Below are 21,225 nucleotides of genomic sequence, written 5' to 3'. Positions count from 1 at the left end.
CAGCCTCATCCCAAGTGGTCAGTGGCTAGATAGGACTGTTTGTCACCACATGGAACAGTACAGGCCAGAGGCTAGCAGGTGCTCACTGAGTGTTAAATGAATTTCGATGAGATGAGTCTTACAGCCTGGGTATAGAATTGAAGAAGGGTTCTGTATTTCTGGTGAGGCAGTTGAGCGTGTTGCTGCGTTGGGGCCAGCAGCACGAGAGAACAGGAGGCCGCGCGTTTGCCCGTGGAGGCGAGCAGAGGAGGGAGGGAGTGGGCCCCACGATCTGCAAGCTGCTGCCCGTGTCTTTTTGTCTTGTCTCTTGAAGAGGTGTCAGGTAAAGTTTAAAGAATTAAACCCAGTTTGTGTAACATGAACTTGTCATTTTATTGTGGTGTTAGAATTCCTGCCCTGATTTTTAGATATTAGATGGAAACCATTTTCCTTAACACTTAAAACAAAAATTATTTTTAGGAGGGGCATCATGAAAGTGTTGTTGGCTTGTATCAATATTTTTTGGTACTATTCTACTAGGATGGGTGTTTGCTGTATTGAAAGTTTATATTTAATCTGGTTTTTGGCCTTGTTTATGTTGGGAATCATAAAATTTGTGAATTGTATGTGTCTGAATATTTTCTCCAAGCGATTCCTCTATCATCCCATGAGAGTGTCCCGACACCGTCTCTTCTGGAATCTCATGGTAAGGAGGAGATGTGCTCTGTCATTGAGCTGGAGGAATCCAGTCCCTTGGAGGACAACGCATGGAGTGAGGCCCTTGCCCTCACCGATTGGTTGTTTATGAAAGTCACTTGATGAATGAATTAGTGACAAGTGAAATAAATATTTAACATCAGTTTCTGAGGGTAAGGTACCCCCTTTTCAGGTAGTGATGTTATAAAACTTAAAATCACTTAAAAGTACTAAATAAGTAGATACCCATGAACACACTCACTGTATTAACCAGAAACATTTAAATGTCAGAGTTTTATATTCGAAGAATGTTTTACCTGCATTCGTTTGGAAGCTGAGTATGGTATAAGAAGCTGGAGGACTTCAGAGGGACTTAGTGACAGCAAAGGCCCTTAGAGTGAGGGTAGAGGTGGCCTTGTCTGGACTGAGATGGGCACCTCTCATGTGTTCTGATAGGTGATATTGGAAATACAGAATGTCTGCTTTGGGTCCAGCGTTATGTCTGTTATATGCACAGGCAAATGTGGTTGTGTCAAATCAGGAAGTGATGGTAGAGGGAGCTTTCCAGGGAGTCTCACTGCGTTTCTATCCCAAGACTACATATTTCAGTCCAGTTGGGCTTCCTTAGGATGGGTGCTGGCCTTAGCAGCCAGTGCTGCTGGGTGGGGTGCCTCTGTCCAGTGCTGGAGCGCACGCTGAGCTCCTCGGGCCCCGGCTGCAGCTCCTGCTCATACAGACTCAGGGCAGAGGTGATGTGGAGATCTGGGTTGAATTCCCAGCTCCTGCCTTTAGCTACATGGTGGCTGAAGACGCTCCAGGAGTGAGCCCAGAGATAGAAGGTCTCCGTTTCTGAAGTATGCTTTGGAGGTGGGCTAGGGAGAGCGAGTGGTCTGTGTGAATTAAAGAGGCCGCGTCGTGGGTGGCAGTCCCTGGGAGGGTCCTGGGCTGTGTGGACAGGCGACATGTTTCCTTCGATATGCACAGCTGACCTCGGGTGAAGAAGAATGTTTCTGTGGACTTTTGGCTCCCTAGGCCAGTTTTCATTTTCTCTGCCACACCCTTTTCCTTTTTTTTAAACGGTTTTGACTGTTGGAAGCTGGTAAGATGGAAACTGCTGAAGTACGTGCCCTGAACAGTAGTGTTTGGGCTTCAGGACAGAGATGTTTAGGAGACACATCATCCAGTGAGTTGCCTTTTCTGACTTCCTAATAATCACCGCTGTTTCCAGACCATCTATGCTCAGAACACCTGAGTCATTTTTGAGCTTTTCATTTTTCATAGTTAAACAAGTTTTCAGGTCTTGTCAGTTTGTTCACACCGCTGCTCTCCTCTCCTGAGAGTCGGCATCCCGTGCCTTCTTGTGAAAGTAAGCACCTAGTTGGTCTCTGTGGTTCCTCTGTTCAGATATTGCAGATGTCGTGCTGAATGTTAGTTTTTAAGGAATGTTATTAACCCATTCTGCAGGTGGAAAGGGAGGCGCACATTGCACTGACTTCTCCAAAGTCAGGCTTGGCCAGCTGCTGCAGCTAAGAGGCAACATGGATTCCAAACCTTGCAGTGTCTGTTGCTCCATGAACAGCATAAGAGGACTCCTTGTGTGTTTGTGCTGTGTCCTGACACGCTGCAAGCAGCCTGTTTTGCAGAATCCACACTGTTCACCCAGCCTGCCACCAGGACTCCTTTGACCTTGCTGGCTCGTGCCATTCTCCAACACAGCAAGAAAGCCCATGGACCTGGAGCCAGAGCCGTGGAGGGAGCAGGGTTGGCGGACAGTGGTGTGTGTGAGGCAGCGGCCGTGGCTGCTGTCCGGGAGCCGGCCCTGCGGGCGCACTGGGAGGAGAGCCTGGCAAGATAACCAGCCGCATTATTTTTACAGTCGTTATTATCTGAGAGGCAAAAAGAGCAAGAGGCTCTACTGCTTAGTTCCCTAGCCCTCACAGCTGGCACTGTGCCTTCCACATGGGTGGCAGGAAGCCCGTGACCTGAGCCATCATCCTCATTCAAGGGTCTCTGTGAACAGGAAGTAGAGCCTTGGTCTGTGGAGCTCTGCTCGGCGGTGCAGATGTCCCAGCTGGAGTTGTAACTCCTAAGCCGGAAGGCCTGTCCTCCTCTGAAGTCTGATGTGAACTGCATTTTTTTTTTGGACTCTTGTTTTTTAAATTTTTAATTGTTTTTGTGAAGTGCTTTTGTTTTTGGAGATACTCCACCATGTTTACAGGTGTGTAAAACATCAAATCTGGGTAGATAGCATTTCCATCTCCTTCAATTTTAAACTTCTTAATTGAAATGTTATTGTACTTAAGACGATTGGTTCTGGAAATCCTTATTACCCTCCTTTTTGGCCAGGGGTCCATTTTCACCTGAATTTGCCGAGGTTGTGTTTGGCAAGGATATTCTCAGCAGGAGGCTGTTTCCTAGCAAACCTGCCGTCTGTCTGTCCTGACTTTTCTGTTTGTCTTCATTCCTTGGCCAGAATCCCACCATCTTTCAGGAGGCTTTCCCTGTCTCTCTGTCATAGATCCAGGTGGAGATGGAGGCGTGACGAGCGCTGTGGGCACAGGCCCTGTGGCCGTGCTCGGTACCTCCGCTTCTTTCCCTGTGAAATCGAACAGGAGCACCTTAAGACAGCCCGATGCGTGCGGCTTGTGGGGGTAAGGGTTGCTAGAGCAGTGTGCCATGCAGATGGGCCCAGTGAGTGTGCTGACTCAGCTTCACTACTTTGTCTTTAAGTGTACAAAGCTACCCAGAGACCCTGGTTAGCAGTTCTAGAACCGTGTTTTATCCATAGTGTTGCTGAAGTGTTCTTCCTGGTGTTGAAAAAGATGATTGAGATTGAGGATGAAATCTTCCTTTTATTTACTTGCAAAAAAAAAAAAAAGATTTACTTCTTTATTTTTGAAAGAGTTAACGTGGCAGTTAGGGGAGGGGATAGAAATTTGCCAACTGCTGGATGACTCCCAACATGGTCATGCTGGCCAGAGCTGGGTCAGGCCAAAACCAGGAACCCAGGGCTTCATCCAAGTCTCCCAGTAGGTGGCAGGAACTCAGACACTGGGGCCAGGCCATTAATAGGGAAGTAGATTTGAAGCAGGGCAGCTGAGTCTTGAACTTGCGCCCATGTGGGATATCGCTGTCAGAGACGGCAGCTGTACCTGCTGTGCCACAACATTGTCTCCTGTTTTCTTACTTTCTGATGAAAAGTTGAAAACTTTTCCATATACTTACTGGTTTGTGAGAATTACATTATTATTCTCACCCAAGCACCACCCTTCTGGTAGGGGTGGTGGGACCCAGTTGTTTTTAGTGGTATTGTTAAAGTGCTTTCTTTGTATGTTAATGGTATTCTGTAACCTTTGGATGGTTACATTTTCTAGCAGCCTTAGTTTAGTGTGTAATTAAGATACCATTCAATGAATTAACTTCTTTTGCATAGTATATATACAAGGGGAAAGAAGGAAAATTATAAGCTTTAAAATGATGTGCTTGTTTACTCCCTAAATACACATTTAATGAAGGACTACTTTTTATAATAAATTTTAGCACTAATGTTGAGCAATTAATTTGCTCCGTGCTTAGCTTTTAAAATGTCTCTGGTCAGATGAATATCTTGCCCTCTGAGTAGTTTGTAATGGAAAATCCCATAAATACACTGTGTTTTAATTGGAATCACCATGCCAAATGAGTGCCTCATTGGATAAATTTAAGTGTTATGCTGCGATTCAATATAGGTACCCAAGTACTTAGCTGAGCTTAAAAATGTCTTCTTTGTTGAACAGCTGTTCAGCTCCACCTAAAAAGGAGTAAGGAATGCGTGCATGGCTCCCCGTCCTCCCTGGGAAGAGGAGGGAGAGACGGAAGTTCTCCCCCTCAGTGGCTGTGGCTGCTCTGTTTTTGAGAAAGGTAGATAAAGTTTAGGAGGGCTTGTGGCAAGTGTTTTTTTTCTGAAGAAACCTTATGTGCCTAAATTCAGTGGCATCTTCAGGTTCTCCCTGTAGGACCTGCATGTTTGTGGTGGCCTGTGGTAGGTGCCCGCTCTTGCTGTGCCATGCCCCAGGCCTCCTGCTATGGAGGGGCCTCGGGACTCCGAAGGCTCTGGCAGTTTCTGCCAAAGGCTCTGTAGGAGACTGTTGTGCTCCTATCCCCATGTATAATTCATGGTATGTCCATAATATTTTAAAGCTTGGGTAGTGTTTGTTGTCTGTTAGTTTAGATTTTTAAAAACAGACTCTTCACTATCATTTACTGTAAGCTCGAAGCTTTAGACAGACTCCAGAGCCTTGTCTGTTATTCTCAACTTCCCATGTCACATTTCCTGTCTGACTCCTGTCACTTCCTGTGTGAGGAAACAGACGTGCTCGCTGCCCCTGTGTTGGTGCCGCTGCACAGGCAGGGAAGAAGAGACCCTGAACACAGGCCTGCATTACTGCACAGCACACTGAACTTTCCAAATGGATTGCTTGTTTGATTTTGTGCAAAGTACGCATGTGACAGAGAAATCTGATGCAGGGCTCTGGCCCGAGGTTGGGGGCTTTCGTGTAGGCTGTTCCTCCACCTGAGACCCCCGCATCCTGTGTGGGCATCAGTTTGAGTCCTGGCTGCTCCCCTTACCTTCCACTCCCTGCCTGATGGTGGATGGCCCAGGCTCTTGGGTCCCTCTGCACCCACTGGAGGAAGCCCTGGACTGGCTCAGCTCCAGCTGTTAGAGCAGTTCGGGAGTGACTGAGTGGATGGAGGATTTCTCTGTCTCTCTCTCTGTAAAATGTGCTTTCCATAGAAGAACCAATGTCTCTAGAGGAGGGGGAAGTTAAAGGGAGGGTGAGCTGCCCCGGCCGCTGGTTGCGTGATTGTTCGGGTGCTTTCCCTAATTCTCCCACAGCAGAGTTTGACCAGGCAGGAGCTCTTCTGGCTGAAAATGGCAAGTGGTCTTGTTAATAACTGTTACGTGTGTTGATGATGCTTTTTAAAAATTAGTTAATTAATTTGAAAGTTACAGGGAGGGGGAATGGAGAAGGGGAGAGAGTGTTTCCACCTGTTGGCACACTCCCCAGATTTCTGCAACCACCAGGGCTGAGCCAGGCCAAAGCAGGAGCTTAATCAGTCTCCCTTGGGTGCTGGGGTACAGACCCTTGGACCGTTCTCTGCTCTTTTCCAGATGTGTTAACAGGAAGTGGACTCAGAAGCAGAGCAGCTAGGGTCCGACAGGTGCCCAGGAGATGCTGGTGCTGCAGTGGTGGCTTCGCTTGCTGCACCACAACACTGGCCTGATGGCAGTGCCTGAGCCTGTCTCGGGACTGCGCTTGCGAGCCTGAGTAAGGATACGTCATCTGGCACGTGCTACTAGCAAGAGGGCCAGGTTGTGTGCTGGCTGTTAACTGCCTGATCATTGTCTTCTCTCTTACTTTTTGGAAGACACTCAAGTCTCAGGATCTGGCTTACTTTCTGTTCTCAAGGGCTACTAGTACTGTGTAAGAGATGCTTGAAAGAGGGCCCAGCGCGATGGCCTAGCGTCTAAAGTCCTCGCCTTGAACATGCCGGGATCCCATATAGGCACCGGTTCTAATCCCGCCGGCCCTGCTTCCCATCCAGCTCCCAGCTTGCGGCCTGGGAGGGCAGTCGAGGATGGCCCAAAACGTTGGGACTCTGCACCTGTGTGGGAGACCTGGAGGAGGTTCCTGGCTCCTGGCTTTGGATTGGCGCAGCACCGGCTGTTGCGGTCACTTGGGGAGTGAATCATCGGACAGAAGATCTTCCTCTCTGTCTCTCCTCCTCTCTGTATCTCTGCCTTTCCAATAAGAATAAATAAGTCTTAAAAAAAAAAAAGATTGGGCCCGGTGCGATAGTGTAGTGGTTAAAGTCCTTGCCTTGAACGTGCCGGGATCCCAAATGGGCGCCAGTTCTAACCCCAGCAGGCCAGCTCCCTGCTTGTGGCCTGGGAAAGCAGTTGAGGACGGCCCAAAGCTTTGGGTTCCTGCACGCACATGGGAGACCTGGAGAAAAGTTCCTGGTTCCTGGCTTCGATTTGGTTCAGCTCCAGCCGTGGCAGCCACTTGGGGAGTGAATCATCAGACAGAAAATCTTCCTCTCTGTCTGTCCTCTCTGTATATTTGACTTTGCAATAAAAATAAATAAATCTTTAAAAAAAGATTGCTTGAAAGAATTAGTTCCTTGATTATAATCAATATGGAGCATCATTTTTAATGACTTGTGTAAAACTTCTGGAATCTTTATGTATCTGTAAAAGTTAAACTCATTGAAGGCTAAATAACCTGGGTTGAGAGTGTGTATCCTTTACTTGATTAGTTGACTAGTCTGCGGGTTAGTCTGGTTGGATGTTAGTGGAGCAGCCATCATTGTCAAATACTCTCATCTTCATAGTTGTTACTGTTTATTTGTATGATTTCAGTTTAGTCTGATTAGACACCGGCTAAACAAATGGTACTCTAAAACTTTGCTAGAAAAAATTATTTAATTTAGGGTCTGATTAAAGTGTGGATACTGCTAGGAAGAGATTCATCAACTAGATCTTCTTATTGGGACATCCAGTTACCAGCTTTATGTACTGTTCACCAAACCCTACAGGAAGAAATAGCTTCGTGAAACCGTCATTGTACTTTGGCAGTGTTCTAACTTGGGGATGCAGGGCCTGGCAAAAACTTCGTGGCACCTACATTTGAGTAATACTGTTGCTTAGGGATTAGATTTAGGTCTCTAACCCACTGTCAGCCACCAGTAGGCCAAATCAGAGAACCCCTAGTCCTCATTTCCTGGTCAGGCAAGCGTATTTCATCTTCTAAGAACTTGTATGACTCCTTGAGGCATTGTGTATGTCCCTTTGCTTGTTTGTTCTGGAGTTCTCCTGTCCCCTGGAGAGTAAGAACTCACAGACTGCCTGCGTTCCACCGAATGGACAAGATTTTTGTTTTGATTGGTTTCATTACTGATGAAACACTTGAAAATTGTAGGCCCTGTTAGAAAAGTAATTTTTTTTCTGCTTGAAATTGTCATGACTGTTGATTAAGTATAAAATACTAATACTGTGTTTTATTTTTACTGTTTTAAAATATTCTAGAACTGCAAGGCTTTGGGAGAACCATAGATGTATCTATATTTGAACAGTGTAATAATTTTTGGACTCTAGCAGGCCCATCTTGTGGGTGATTTTTTTGTCTTTCGTGTGTTCCAGATACTAGTACTAAACATTTTCTTGGTTTCCTGTTTCAGCTGTCAGGGTGTAGTTTGGTTTTTGAAATTGAAAGGGTTAAGGGCTCATTTACTCTAGGACTAAGATTGCCTCTAATTTAGTCTTTGAGTAAAATACAGTTCCTCAAAAAAGCTTGTGCTTGGTAGCTGATGGGTGGGCGTCCATGTGTTCCTGTGTGTTCAGTCAGACAGCATTGTGATTCCTAACTATGCCAGCCTACCTTTCTGTTTCCTGGCACCATCTCTCATAGCGGTTGCCTGCGGCTTGCACTGTGCTGTGGGTTGGTTCGCTTCTTTTGTCCTCTGTGCTACAGTTGGCATTTATTTTGTGAGTTATATGTGTGCCGCAAACTCCAAAGTTCATTTTTGCTTTAAATAGCTAATTGTCTTAACAAGAAAGATGCCTCCCATATTTATATATTTACCGTTTCTGGTATTTTGTATAAATCTCACTTTGAATCTGGAATCATTTGCCTTCTGTGAGTATCTGTGGGTAGTTGTTGAGTGTGATCTGTAGGTTACACCTTCTTGCCTGTGTCGTAGTGTCTGTGTACGCATGCTGCTGGCTGCCTGTGGGCACTCCTTCCTGACAGCGTGTGCACTGAGGTTTCCCCATTATTTTGTTTTCAGTTGCTGTATTTTTATACTCGGTGATCTTCTGCTGATCTACTGTTAGGTCCTTAAGCGAATTCTTCATTACAAGTATTTTACTCTTCATTTTTAGAACTTGTTTCTTTTATATATATATTCCATTTCTCCATTAATGTTCACTGCTGTCCCCCTTACTTTGTCCATGCTTTCCATTATATTTGAAAAGTCATGATACCCACATTTAAAAAATAAAATTTATGAGTGGGAGGGACATTTGGTCCTAGTGGTGAAATGCCAGTGGGGTTACCTGCATTCCGTGTTAGAGTGACTCGCTTCTGGTCCCACTCTGTTCCCATTTCCAGCTTCTGCCTAATACAGACCCTGGGACTTGACACCAAGTAATGGATCAAGTAGTTGAGTTCCTGACATCCCTGTGAGAGAGCTGGGTTGAGTTCCTGGCTTCTTGTTTGGGGGCCTGGACGGAGAGGGGAGTTGGGCGAGAGATGGGGAGAAAGGGAGGCAGGAGGAGTGGAGGGGAGGGTGCAGAGAAGGCTCTCATCTCAGATTCCTACAGCAGTGGGGCTGGGCTGGGCTGAGCCACCAGCCAAGACTCCATCCAGAGTTCGGGCAGAAAGCTGGAATAGCCCTGGAACCAAGACCTGAACCAAGACACTCAGAAGTGATAATGTCGATGTCTCAAAGGGCTGTTTAACCCACTATGCTCTAACCTGTGTGAACTTTTATGATGGAATATATGAGTAACTTGATCATGTCTGATGAAGATTCAATATGCTGTTTTGTCTTGCGAAGTGTGTGTGTGGCTGGGGGGGGGGGGTGAGTATTGGAGTACTTGCTTTCTGTAGTGATATGTATTGGCCAGTAGAGGGTGATAAGAAACCGGTGATTGTCCTCTGATATCATATCACTATCGTTAGCTACTCATAGTTTTTTTTAAAGATTTTTTTTTTTTTTTTAAAAAGATTTACAGAAAGATCATCCATCCACTGGTTCACTTCACAATAGTTGGAGCTGAGCCGATCTGAAGCTAGGATCCAGGAGTTTCTTCTGGGTCTCCCACTTGGGTGCAGGGTTCCAAGGCCTTGGGCCATCCTCCACTTTTTTTCCAGGTGATAGGCAGGGAGCTGGATGGAAAGTGGAGCAGCTGGGACATGACCTGGCACACATACGGGATCCTGGCATTTGCAAAGGCAGAATTAGCCAACTGAGCCATCACGCTGAGCCCTCACTTTAATTTGTATCAGTATTTGTATTTATCTAATTTATAGTAACATTATACATAAGAAATGACAAGTTAAATGACCACTGATCACCAGCTAGAGCCTGTCCTTTCTTTGCTAAGGTGAATCTTTATTTCTGACTCACAAGCCCCTCACTTGGATGATGTTTCTTTCACTCCAGCCTGCCTCTCACAGCTCATCCTTTGCAGATTCTTTGCCATGGGTTGGGTTTGTTCTCTCCTTGAGCAGTTACTGACTGCGGGCTGTGCTTACCGGGTAGTGCTGAGCAGCACACCTGGCTAGCACATCACCCTGTTACATGTTTTATTACCCTCCGAGGACCCTGTTGCCCATCTGTCTTGTTTCCAGTTGTCATTAAAAGTTGGATTGGCTGTTCATTCGACTTTTGCCCACTTTGTTTTGGGTCTGTCTGCCTGTCACAGGGGGCCCTTGTGGGTTTCTTTTCACCTAAACTGGACACCTCTTAGGCTGTTGCCTTCATTAGAGCGTTCATATTTGTATCTCTCTTTCGTCTTGTTAATATTGCTCTTCTGTTTAACTCTTTCTCTTTAAAATCTTGTGTGGACTAGAACTGTCACAGAAGTGGTCCCCTAGTCACCTGTTGAGTGACAAAGATGTTCCCGCTAGGTAAGCGGTGCACCTGTGAGCAGGCCTGCTGTTGCTTCTCCTTCGCAATGGTCATTCTTGCTCGGTGTCTTCTCCTGGACTGGGTTGGCGTTGCCCTCTGTGTCCGCCTCGCTTTGTGGGTTTCGCCGTGTTGCAGGCTTTGCACTCTGTGAGATAGAGAGTCCTCTGGGAGTAGGTGCTGCTCTCCGTTGGTAAGGTGGTCTCGAGTTCCTGCACGTCCTTCCTAGGCCGTACATAGTTCCTTGGTTGGAGGACGAAACATGTTTAAGTAAAATATTTAACTAACTTTTTAGGCATTTATAGAAATATGCTCAAGGTGAAAATGCTCTGAATAGTTTGGAAAGATCTAAGCAGTGGATTGAATCCTACGTATATGCGTTGCTCTGGCTTGCTGTTATAGTATTTAATCATAATTACAAATATTTTGTATTGAGCTATGAATAATTTTGAAGATAGTTCTGAATTAAATATATTTATTGTGAAGTTATAATATCTGATGTTATAATATGTGTTTTATGTTCCTGGGCTAAAATATAGCTAAATTTTAGTTTAGTTTATTAGTAGCAAACATCAAGTTGAACCATACAAAATTGTTGTTTTGGAGGCCCAAAGTGGTCATATCAGCAATTTGAAATGATTTAACATGGTATTTTACTGTTGTAATTTCTGCCACAAGACAAACTGAATCCTCATTTTTTGATTACATTTAAATTGAAGGGAAAATAAACTTCAAAAAGAATAAAAATGTATGATTTGCTTAATTAGATTGGTGAAAGAAATGCTCGGATTTGCTTAATTTCTTTCATAGGAAGGAAGAGGATGAGTGGTTACATGGGAGGAAGTTAGCTTTGTGGATCTCATACACAACAGGGCCAAGAGAGGCGGTGTGCATGCGCCAGGTGCACCTGTAGGCACTTCCCCACTGCCCCTTCCACGGGGCGTCATCCTTGTCCAAGAGAGGCGGTGTGCATGCGCCAGGTGCACCTGTAGGCACTTCCCCACTGCCCCTTCCACGGGGCGTCATCCTTGTCCAAGAGAGGCGGTGTACATGCGCCAGGTGCACCTGTAGGCACTTCCCCACTGCCCCTTCCACGGGGCGTCATCCTTGTCCAAGAGAGGCGGTGTACATGCGCCAGGTGCACCTGTAGGCACTTTTCCACTGCCCCTTCCAGAGGGCGTCATCCTTGTCCAAGAGAGGCGGTGTGCATGCGCCAGGTGCACCTGTAGGCACTTCCCCACTGCCCCTTCCACGGGGCGTCATCCTTGTCCAAGAGAGGCAGTGTGCATGCGCCAGGTGCATCTGTAGGCACTTTTCCACTGCCCCTTCCAGAGGGCGTCATCCTTGTTGCACCTTACCAAGTACCAGATCATGTCTATTAGCTTAAAATCTCAGAACTATAAGGCAGAAATTATTTGTTAGTCTACTTTCCGATTATACACTCCTCTCTCACAAAACTAATTAGAAGAAATTAGATTATCACCTAACACACTCGTCTTATGTGGAATAAAAAAGAATTGGTGAGGAAGAGAAGCTATTTTTTTTAAGATTTATTTATTTTATTACAAAGTCAGATATACAGAGAGGAGGAGAGACAGAGAGAAAGATCTTCCGTCGATGATTCACTCCCCAAGTGAGCCGCAACGGCCGGTGCTGTGCCGATCCGATGCCAGGAACCAGGAACCTCTTCCGGGTCTCCCACACGGGTGCAGGGTCCCAATGCATTGGGCCGTCCTCGACTGCTTTCCCAGGCCACAAGCAGGGAGCTGGATGGGAAGTGGAGCTGCCGGGATTAGAACCGGCGCCCATATGGGATCCTGGGACGTTCAAGGCGAGGACTTTAGATGCTAGGCCACGCCGCCGGGCCCAAGATAAGCTATTAGGGAAGAAGTGTGTTCATGTCTCACATGGTCAGGAGGCTCGTCTTTGCACTCTCTGCTGTTTGCATCAGACAGGTTTGGAGGGGAACGGCTTCTTGGTGTTATTGAAAAAGGCCTGGGTATCTTGGTGGCTAATTATAGATGTGCGCTTTCCAGCTCTAGCTTCGATTTGCTGAGTCAGAATCTGCATTTTCATAGGACTAAGGCAGTGTGTCAGCACAGTTTGAGCATTGCTGTTTTAGATCATGAATGGGATTGTGGTTTCCTTGAGAAGGGACACTGGGGGCCGAAAGGTATGTGCTTGCTCAGTGATGCACATTCACTGAGTCTAGGCTGAGAAAAGGAAGTAAGAACTTGAAGGATAATAATAGCAATGATTATAATAAGTCAAAGAACTACCTGTTTGGATTCTTTCTTGGTTATCTGGATGTTAAGATTATCTTAACATAGTGTGCTGCCCGCGTCTGCTCTCGTAAACATCTCTGTATCGGAGATCCCGAGAAGTGGAACGGGGCAACGGGAGGGACAGGGCTCGTGGCTGGAGTTTTGCACAAAAGATAACTCCTGAAGATTTTAGTAGCCCCGTGTGACTGGTATGGTGACCACGTTACCAATATAGATAAGCCAGTGATTAAAATTCTGTTACGCATTGTTCTTATAGAGTGCATTTTCAACCACAAATGTAACGTGAGGTTGTTTTGGGTGGATTTGGTAAACTGATTCTGAATTGAAATGGGCAGCAAAGAGGCAAAACATTGTTGAATAAAAACACAGTTCTCTACTGATTTTTAAAAAAGTGTGAATTTATTGTAATTTACATAGTATGATTCCTGCCTGGTGAAATTTAGGTGAGTCTATATCCAGTAGAACAGAATAGAAAGTTGAATCATTAGTGCAAGCAGGGCACATGGTCTGTGACACAGGTAGTAGCACTGCAGAGCAGTGGGAAATGGTTGTAAGTAGTTGGCTCTACCATCAGTTGAGTGTCTACTTTAGTTGACGGTGGTGGTGTAGTGGAAACCATTTTTATCTCACACGTACAGAAATCAAATCCAAATGGATTGCTCATCTAGATGTAACAGGTAACAACCCAAATTCCAGATGTTTGCAGATTTTTTTTCTCCTGAGTTTAGTCTGATGAAAAATCTCTTATACTTCAAAAATAGTACTCCTTCAACAAAAGTTGATAAAATAACTATTTGCCAAAGAATAATATAGAATGATAGACAAGTCACTTACCACAGTAACCAATAGGCTCATGTCAAAATATGTAACATTTTCACAGAAATTTCTAGAGATAAATGGAGAAGTAACTTAGTTGGGCATTTCCCAGAAAAGATGTTCAAACAGCCAGTGCACACATGGTCTATGGGAAAATGCAAGCTACAGTCACAGTGGAGTTCCACTGTACGCATAACATAATGACTGGAATTAGACCGATTTCCTTGAAATTTGAGTGACTGGTCATTCCAAGTGTTTGTGAAGAAATACGAGATTGGAGATTTTCATGAATGCCTAGTGGGCTAATTGATTAATTTCTTTTTCTTAAACAAAAACAAAACAAAACAAAAACAAAAACATGGGAAATAATACAATTGCATTTTTGTGTGTATCCCAGAAAATGCACAACAGGAATCTGAGCAGTGACAATGTTCATGACTGTGATGTGCAGAAAAAAGATACCGATCAAAGGCAGAATCAATCAATCATTAGCATGCGTGTGTAATAGCAGATAACAGTTAAGCTGTATGAACAAACTACTGTTTGTAGGTGGAATAGCATTAGCTGAACAGATTCCTAAAAAATGAAGCTGAATCTAGTTGGAGGCCAGGTTGCAAGTAAATTTTGGGGGAAGGGGAATGGTGTTGACTGTAGGAGATCATAGAGAGGTGTGGGTTTGGGGAGTGTTGATCTTTTATTCTCCTCCCTTTGTCATGCAAATTATCCATGTTAGTATGCTTGTTTAAGCTGTGTGCTAATGATCTTTACACTCTTGTTTGTAATGTTGGAATAAATATGCTTAAAAGAGTCTTCAGAAATTTGAGGGAAAACACATTAAGAAAGGCTTACACATGGATACCAAAATTATTCTTATCGAAATAAGCTTTCCTTATAATTAATTTTTACTTTGGAAAAACAATTTGCATGTATACAATGAAAACATTGATAATAGACTAGAAACTGATGTTTTTAAAAAGTGGATACCCATTTGTGGTATCTCAACCTTTAAAACGAGGGATAGGTTTAATAAAGTCACGTCCTGTTCCTTGGTAGGGAGAGTGCTGCTCGGCCTCGGCCGTCATGGTCTGTAAGGTGGTCCATACGAGGAGCTGTGTGTCATTGCCAGTGACTGCAGGTCAGTCGGGCCGTTTGCAGTGCCGCTCAGGGGCTTAACCTTCACAGGTACCTTCTCAGATAGGTGTTATTAATAGTATCAGGACCCTGGATGTGCAAGGCCGTGGCAGGATGTGCAGCTGGGACTGTCAAACCTGGCAGCCTAGCGGACAGTGTTGTTCATTGTTGAGCTGGTGCTGCTGCGTGTGCCTGGGAGAGCAGACCCCAGAGGGGCTGTCCTGGGCCAAGCAGTGTGCACTGTTGTGAGCTGAGAGGCAGCAGGTTCATTCTGGGTCTAGAGTTCACTGGTCAGAGTTTTAGGCCTTGCCTTTGAGTTTTAGGCTATGATTACATGTTTGGCTGAAGTTAAGAAAAAATCTTTTTTTCCCTCTCTTCCTAAAGGAAGAATTACCAGTACTGTGACCACTCTCACCTGGACTGTGATCCCACTCCGCTGTGGCGTGATGATTTGTGTCTTGGGGAAGAGCTGGCCCTGCCTGGTTCTCAGGGCTGTGTTGGAAGGGTGCAGAGGGATGCAGCGTCCTTGAATGGAGAAACTCAGTTCTGTGTATGCGTTTGTTTCCCCGTTCTTCGCTGGCCTGTCAGGCAGTGCACCTGAGGATGGAGCTCCCGGGAGGTTTGGAGGGAGCAGAGGATGTTGCCTGCTGCACTTGGCAGGTGCAGGGCCCCGTCAGCGTCCAAGTTGGTTGGTAGCAGCTGCCCCTGGGGGACACCCCTCTTGGAAAGTTACAGAGGACCGGAGATCACGTGTCACTGCTGCTGTTTCACAGTAAAGGTTGTCTTAAGGCCTCCTTGGTGCAGATTTATAGACGCTCATCTGGATCACTGTATACTGTATATGCCGTCTAGTGTGTATAATGTTAATGTTGAGTGGCATCTGACTGTTACAGCTCTTTTTTCAATACTGAGAATCTTCCCGTCCTTATTTGAAGAAGTGTCTGGCTGACGAATGCTGCGCCCTTTAAAGCCTGTGTGTCTCCTACAGGAGGAGAGACTTCAGCATGCAAACCTTCGTCTGTTCGGCTTGCACCGTCGTTCTCATTTCATGCTGCTGGCCTTCAGATGGCTGGACAGATGCCCCATTCACATCAATACAGTGACCGCCGCCAGCCAAGCATAAGTGACCAACAGGTTTCTGCCTTACCCTATTCTGACCAGATTCAGCAACCTCTAACTAACCAGGTAAGTTCATGAAATATAATAGGTGATCGTTGGACAGGTGGTTTATACCTTAAGAATGTTGGGATATTAATGAAACACAATGTTTTGTTGCTTTTCAGTTACACATGTTATGTGGGATTCTGATCCGAGAAATTGCAGTATCTGTATGAAGCAATTCATTGGTACTTTCTTGAGGCTTCTTATGTCAACTTGTTACGGAATACTTATAGTCTCCAGTTCGGAAATAAAGGGAAAATGTTATTTCCCAAAGAGAGAAAAATTTACTTTTATTGCATCTTGGCATAATGAGAACCAAAAAACAAACCAAAAAGGCTAACACAGGAAAACAAGATTAAACTGTAGCAAACCTAAGGAGCCAGATTTAGTGTTGTTACAAATTACTTGGACTTTCCAAAAAGCTCATGGATAATGGAATACAAAGACAGCACACATTTCCCGTGAACTATTGGAAGTATCCTCAACAGAAGCCTATAAAACTCAAAAGAAAACTATGTAAATTAACCACAGTATTCATTCTAATAGATTAGGAAAGTTTTCCTACAAAGTAGGTGGTTTGATGAGAATAAATGCTGACACATCTTAATTAACAAACACAGATGGTCATACATATGTATGCACGTGTGTATGTTGAATTCCTGAATCACCTGTTTTCATTGCATTGATTTTTGGTTTCAGAAGAATTTTCCTTCTTCAATTTTTCTGTTTAACTTTCGGAAGGGTGGAGGGGAGAGTGAGCCATAGAGGGACAAGGAAGTTCTAAAGAAACCCAGACTGGCTGTTGCAAGAGCCAGCGCTGGGCCAGGCTGAACGTGAGCCGGCTGCCTGAGCTGGCACTGCTGCCTCCAGACCTCGGGAAGCTGGAACCAGGAGCTCGAGCCAGCAACTGACCCTGCATGCTCCCTGGGGCGTGTGGGCTTGGGAAGCAGTGGCTGAACGAGGCCCACCCTGGATTAACTGCATCTGTGATGAGAAGCTTGACCGTGTGTTGAACACTGAGCATGACATACTTTTTCGTGCATCTCAACATTTTCTTTTCCATTTCTTATGGAAATTTGATAATATGAAGTGATGATCAAAGCTCTTGAAACATTAGAAGGCATTGCGTTTTCTCTTATTCAGTAATACGGTCCTTCAGAAAGTTAGGGAATGGAATTAAAATAAGCTTATTTTAAAAGGTACAAAAATATTTTTTCTGTGATAATTATTTATTTCAGTTGCAAAGATACATTTTTAAAGATTTGTTTATTGCACTTGAAAGGCAAAGCAGGAAAGAGAAAGAAGGACTGGGTCAGCTCAAACAGCTGCCATCAGCTTGCCTGGCAGCCAGGGCGCCTCCTCCTGGCCGCTTCCTGTGGGCTCCCCGGTGCAGCGGGCTCAGGCTGCTGTGCGTCCTGGGCTGACTTCTGGGGAGGGCTTGCTGCGTGACTGTTCTCTTGATGTTGTGACTGTGAGAAGCAGGAGGGTCCGGTGGGCCTTGAGCCTTTACAGAGATGTGTAACTCAGTATTTAGGATAACCAGCAGAAAGCTCCAATAGAAAGGAATGCTATTCCTTAGAGGACATTCATTTCGTTTTCTGTATCCTTTGAATGCTTCTGCTCTGTGTACTACTTGAAGCACTGAGATAGTCTGTGGTCTGAGGGTCAGCTTCCTGTGCAGAGAGGCCTCTGACACATGCAGAAGCCTCCCGAAAGAATACCTTCTATCGCTAGAAATAAAAGTGAAGCCCTAAGAACTAGGCCACCCAATAGGTGGGTTGTGAGCAGCTGTGCTGAAGGTCGGTGGAACTCCAGGAGCACACGTGCAGCAGCCCAGGTGAAGTCCCATTTTGTTGGATTTCACGTGTGTGCTGTCAGTTGACCGCTGCTTATTGTGATGCTGGTGTCTTGAATGAGCATCATTACTTGTGGGTGTAGCCGTCTTGGAAGTATAAATGGGTTAGTTGAAAGTCTGACGATTTTGCACCTAATTACATGTATGTGTGTTTGTTTATTTCATGGTGCCTCAATTATTTTACCCAACATGCAGCCTAAAAGTGACTTACCTATAGACAAGATGGAGGCTTAGACTGGGTAAGGGTTATTGGCAGGGTTGGCCAGGCAAGTGGCTAGCAGAAATGCCTCCGTCTGCTCCCAGCCGTGCCCTTGCTGGCTGTGGTCGCTTTACTGCCCTCTGGGGTTTGGATTTCTCACTGGGCGGTGATGGCAGCAGACCTAGAGCTGCTCCCCATGATGGTGCTGGGGAGGCATGGAAACCAGCTGAGTATATGTGTGCTTAGTCTCCACTAACGTTTGGCCATGGCAGTTGTGACATTACTGTGGACAAGTTACTCAGTTGGCTCCACCAGTGGTAAGACTTCCTATCAGCTTTCATTTTGGAAGTAATGAAAACCTGGGTAGGGTACTGTGAAACCTCACATTATGATCATTCTCTACCGGTCCAAAAAGGGGTTTGTTTGCAGACAGCACAAGAAATGTAAGGATTAAAATAAAATGAAATGAAATGAAATGAAAAGGAATCTTCTCGGATTACTTTTAATGTTCATAGTGTTCATTTTCATGAATCAGTACACATGTTGAGTATTGATACTTTTCACTCAGTTATATCTCCAGTGATGATATAAACTGAAATATCCTGTGAGTTTATTATTTCTATTTAGAAAATGAAAAATTGTGAATTTGAAAAAGTAAGTAATTCAGGTTGATTCTGATGATGTTTTTAGACAGACAACTATAACCATTGAGGCTTTTCATCATTTCATGTCTTCTTTGGAAGCGGATGGTACAATCTTTAAGGTTCTCTCAGCAAAGGTACTATTAGTTTCATCTGGTAATCCTGTGAGTTTGTTGTTCTGAGTATCCCTGGGGAGAAACTGCAGGGTTGCTTTTCCCGCTTTTAAAGATTTATGTATTTATGCATTTAAAAGGCTTATTGAGAGAGAGAGAGAGAGATATCCCATCTCCGGGCCACTCCCCTAGTGGCTGCAGTGACCGGGCTGGGGTCAGGCTGAAGAGTCATTTGAGTCCCCCACATGCGTGTACCCAGATGTTTGTGCCATCTTCCGCTGCTCTCCCAGCTGGGAGCTGGATTGCAAATAGAGCAGCTAGGACCTAAATCAGTGCTGATGTGGAATGTCTGTGTCCTGAGTGGTGGTCTTGCCCACTGTACTGCGACACTGGCCTCAGAAGCTGCAGTAGTCCTTGGTGGAGGTGGTGCTCCTGGGCCAGAGGGAGTGGCAGCTCCTGCTCTGCAGACTAGAGGTGATGGCGTTTCCTTGGCCTCCTGTTACAATCCCCACCCCCCACTTTGTTGGTAGTGTAGGTTAGCTTAACAGTTACATCCAGGCTAGAATTTCTGTGAGGTCTTGGTGTTTCACATTTGCTCGTACTCTACCACTCCAGTTGACCCAAGGGTGCTTTGAACATGTACACGTTGAAGAGCTGAGACAGGAACACAAGGGTGGGCTGGGGTATCTGGGTGGCTGTCACTGGTTCTAAGGATCTCCTGCTTGTCTGGATCCCCCTTGGGAGCCTCTCCTGGGGCGTGGCGTGTGGTGGAGGAGTGTGCGTCGAGGATCATCAGTCTGAGCTCATGGGCTGGCTGGGTACCGGGCGAGAGGGCATCTGTTTCCTCGTTTCAGTGCAAGCGCCTAGCCCGAAGTTTCCAGCTGAAGCTGACGGGAGTTGTGGTTTAGGATAGGTAAGGAGGAAGGAGAAGTAAAAGCAGGGTTGGGACCACTCTTGGGGCTGGAGGGCTTTACTGTGTTCTGTGAGGCCTGATAGTGTTCAGAGATGCACTTCTTCAGCCCTGGCAGCTGGAGGCCTGGAGCCGTGCTGCCAGTCTGCCCTTGGTGTCTGTGCCCTGCATCTTGGCATCCATCTCAGGACGATCCAAGTGGCTCCCAGTGGCTGGGTCGTGTTTCTGTTCTGCAGGTCAAGTTTAGAGTCATTCAAAAGAAATGTTTCTTCAGGCTGTCTATATAATGAGGAGGCCTTTATCTCTCCTCTGCCCGTTTAAAATGGGCAGACTTATGTTAGTGTTGGTGGTCATTCACTCATACATAATTGTACATGTTTATGGGATGTCCTCGTGATAGTTCAGTATAAGTGTGGTCACAGTGGCTGTTAGATGTCACTGTTTTAGACATTGATCTGTTTTTTTGTTTTATCAAGATTCAGAATCCTTGCTTCAAACTGTTTTGAATTGTGAACAACTTGCTGTTGACTGTACACCCACTGTGCGTGCAGAACACCAGAGCTCCTTGCTTTTCTCCAGGAGGTGCGGGGAGGCAGAGGCCTGTATGCCTTCCGCTTCCAGGCTCCTTCTGTAGTCCTGCTGTTTACACTTGCGGCAGCAGGTGGAAGCCTTGGGCCGTTGCGTGTTACCTTCTAATTTTATTTATTTGTTTTGGTGGTTGTCCTTAGGATCCAGATAAAAGAGATAACTTGGATAGAATGTATAATCTTATAATGTAGAAATCTGTATTTTTAAAAAATGCATATAGGTTACAAGAGAATTGTGCCAGTACAGTATAGTTAAAGAGTTAGTATTTTCTGTCTATTTAAGGTGATGCCTGATATTGTCATGTTACAGAGGCGGATGCCCCAGACTTTCCGTGATCCAGCGACTGCTCCCCTGAGAAAACTTTCTGTTGACTTGATCAAAACATATAAGCATATTAATGAGGTAAGATTATTGATTGGTTGATTATGGTTGCATTTGTACTTGTTTCCACATCCAGAACTTACTTTCTTCCTACCGATTGTCATATTGATAGTTATTATGAAGACTAGTTAAGGATACATAGATACTGTAATTATAACTGCGTTAAGGAAAAGGTAGAATAACAAAGAGTGCCACAAGATAATTAGGAAGATTTCTTTTCACTGTTGTATGTAATATGTATGTGATGTAACAGGGGTATTAAGGATTATCCAGAAATATGTAATAAATTACAATGAGTTTATTAGTATCTGATAAATTGCCAACAAAACTGTAGTTCATTGATTGTTAATAGTTGCTTTTCACACAAGGTTGTTTGTGTATTTGTATTTGAGTGGTAGAGAGGGAGACATATACACACACACTCGGCGGGTAGGGAGTGAGAATTCTTGCAACTACTGTCTCACTCCGTAAATGCCTGCAACAGCCAGAGATGGGTATAGGGTGTATGAAATAGGACTTGAAGCTTTCTCAGAGTTCATTAATATTTGAAGTGTTGTGTATTTTATGTACTGGGTTTTACTGTTCCTTTAGATACTATGTCATAAGAAAAACAAGGTATCAGAAAAATCGCTTGACTATAATCGCTTGTGGTTAATTACAAGTCCTACAGTAGGGATGAGGTGGGCATGACTGTTCTCCGTTGCTGTGTCATATAGACTTAAAAACTGGACCTGTCTTGGGGTGTCTTTTTCTTTTAACTAAACATCAGTTCATCTACGTCAAGCATGGGAACTT

The 21,225-nt window shown here is 45.0% G+C and overlaps 1 protein-coding gene across 7 annotated transcripts in view; it reads left to right on the top strand.

The window, feature by feature from the left end:
- The window catches only part of DYRK1A (dual specificity tyrosine phosphorylation regulated kinase 1A), a 133,931-nt gene that overhangs the window by 83,074 nt on the left and 29,632 nt on the right, over positions 1 to 21,225 (top strand). For 6 of the 7 annotated variants that reach the window (XM_058661631.1, XM_058661636.1, XM_058661635.1 and 3 more), the window contains 2 exons: positions 15,571 to 15,767; positions 20,332 to 20,451. In XM_058661631.1, the coding sequence (XP_058517614.1) occupies positions 15,571 to 15,767; positions 20,332 to 20,451 (317 nt within the window). The remainder of the gene's footprint in view (positions 1 to 15,570; positions 15,768 to 20,331; positions 20,452 to 21,225) is intronic. The other variant, XM_058661634.1, reaches the window with a different exon arrangement.

This window comes from Ochotona princeps, chromosome 3 (assembly GCF_030435755.1).
Source record: "Ochotona princeps isolate mOchPri1 chromosome 3, mOchPri1.hap1, whole genome shotgun sequence".
NCBI classification, from domain to species: Eukaryota; Metazoa; Chordata; class Mammalia; order Lagomorpha; family Ochotonidae; genus Ochotona; species Ochotona princeps.
The sequence above is the reverse complement of the archived record's forward strand: the minus strand, read 5'-3'. Positions and strand labels throughout refer to the sequence as shown.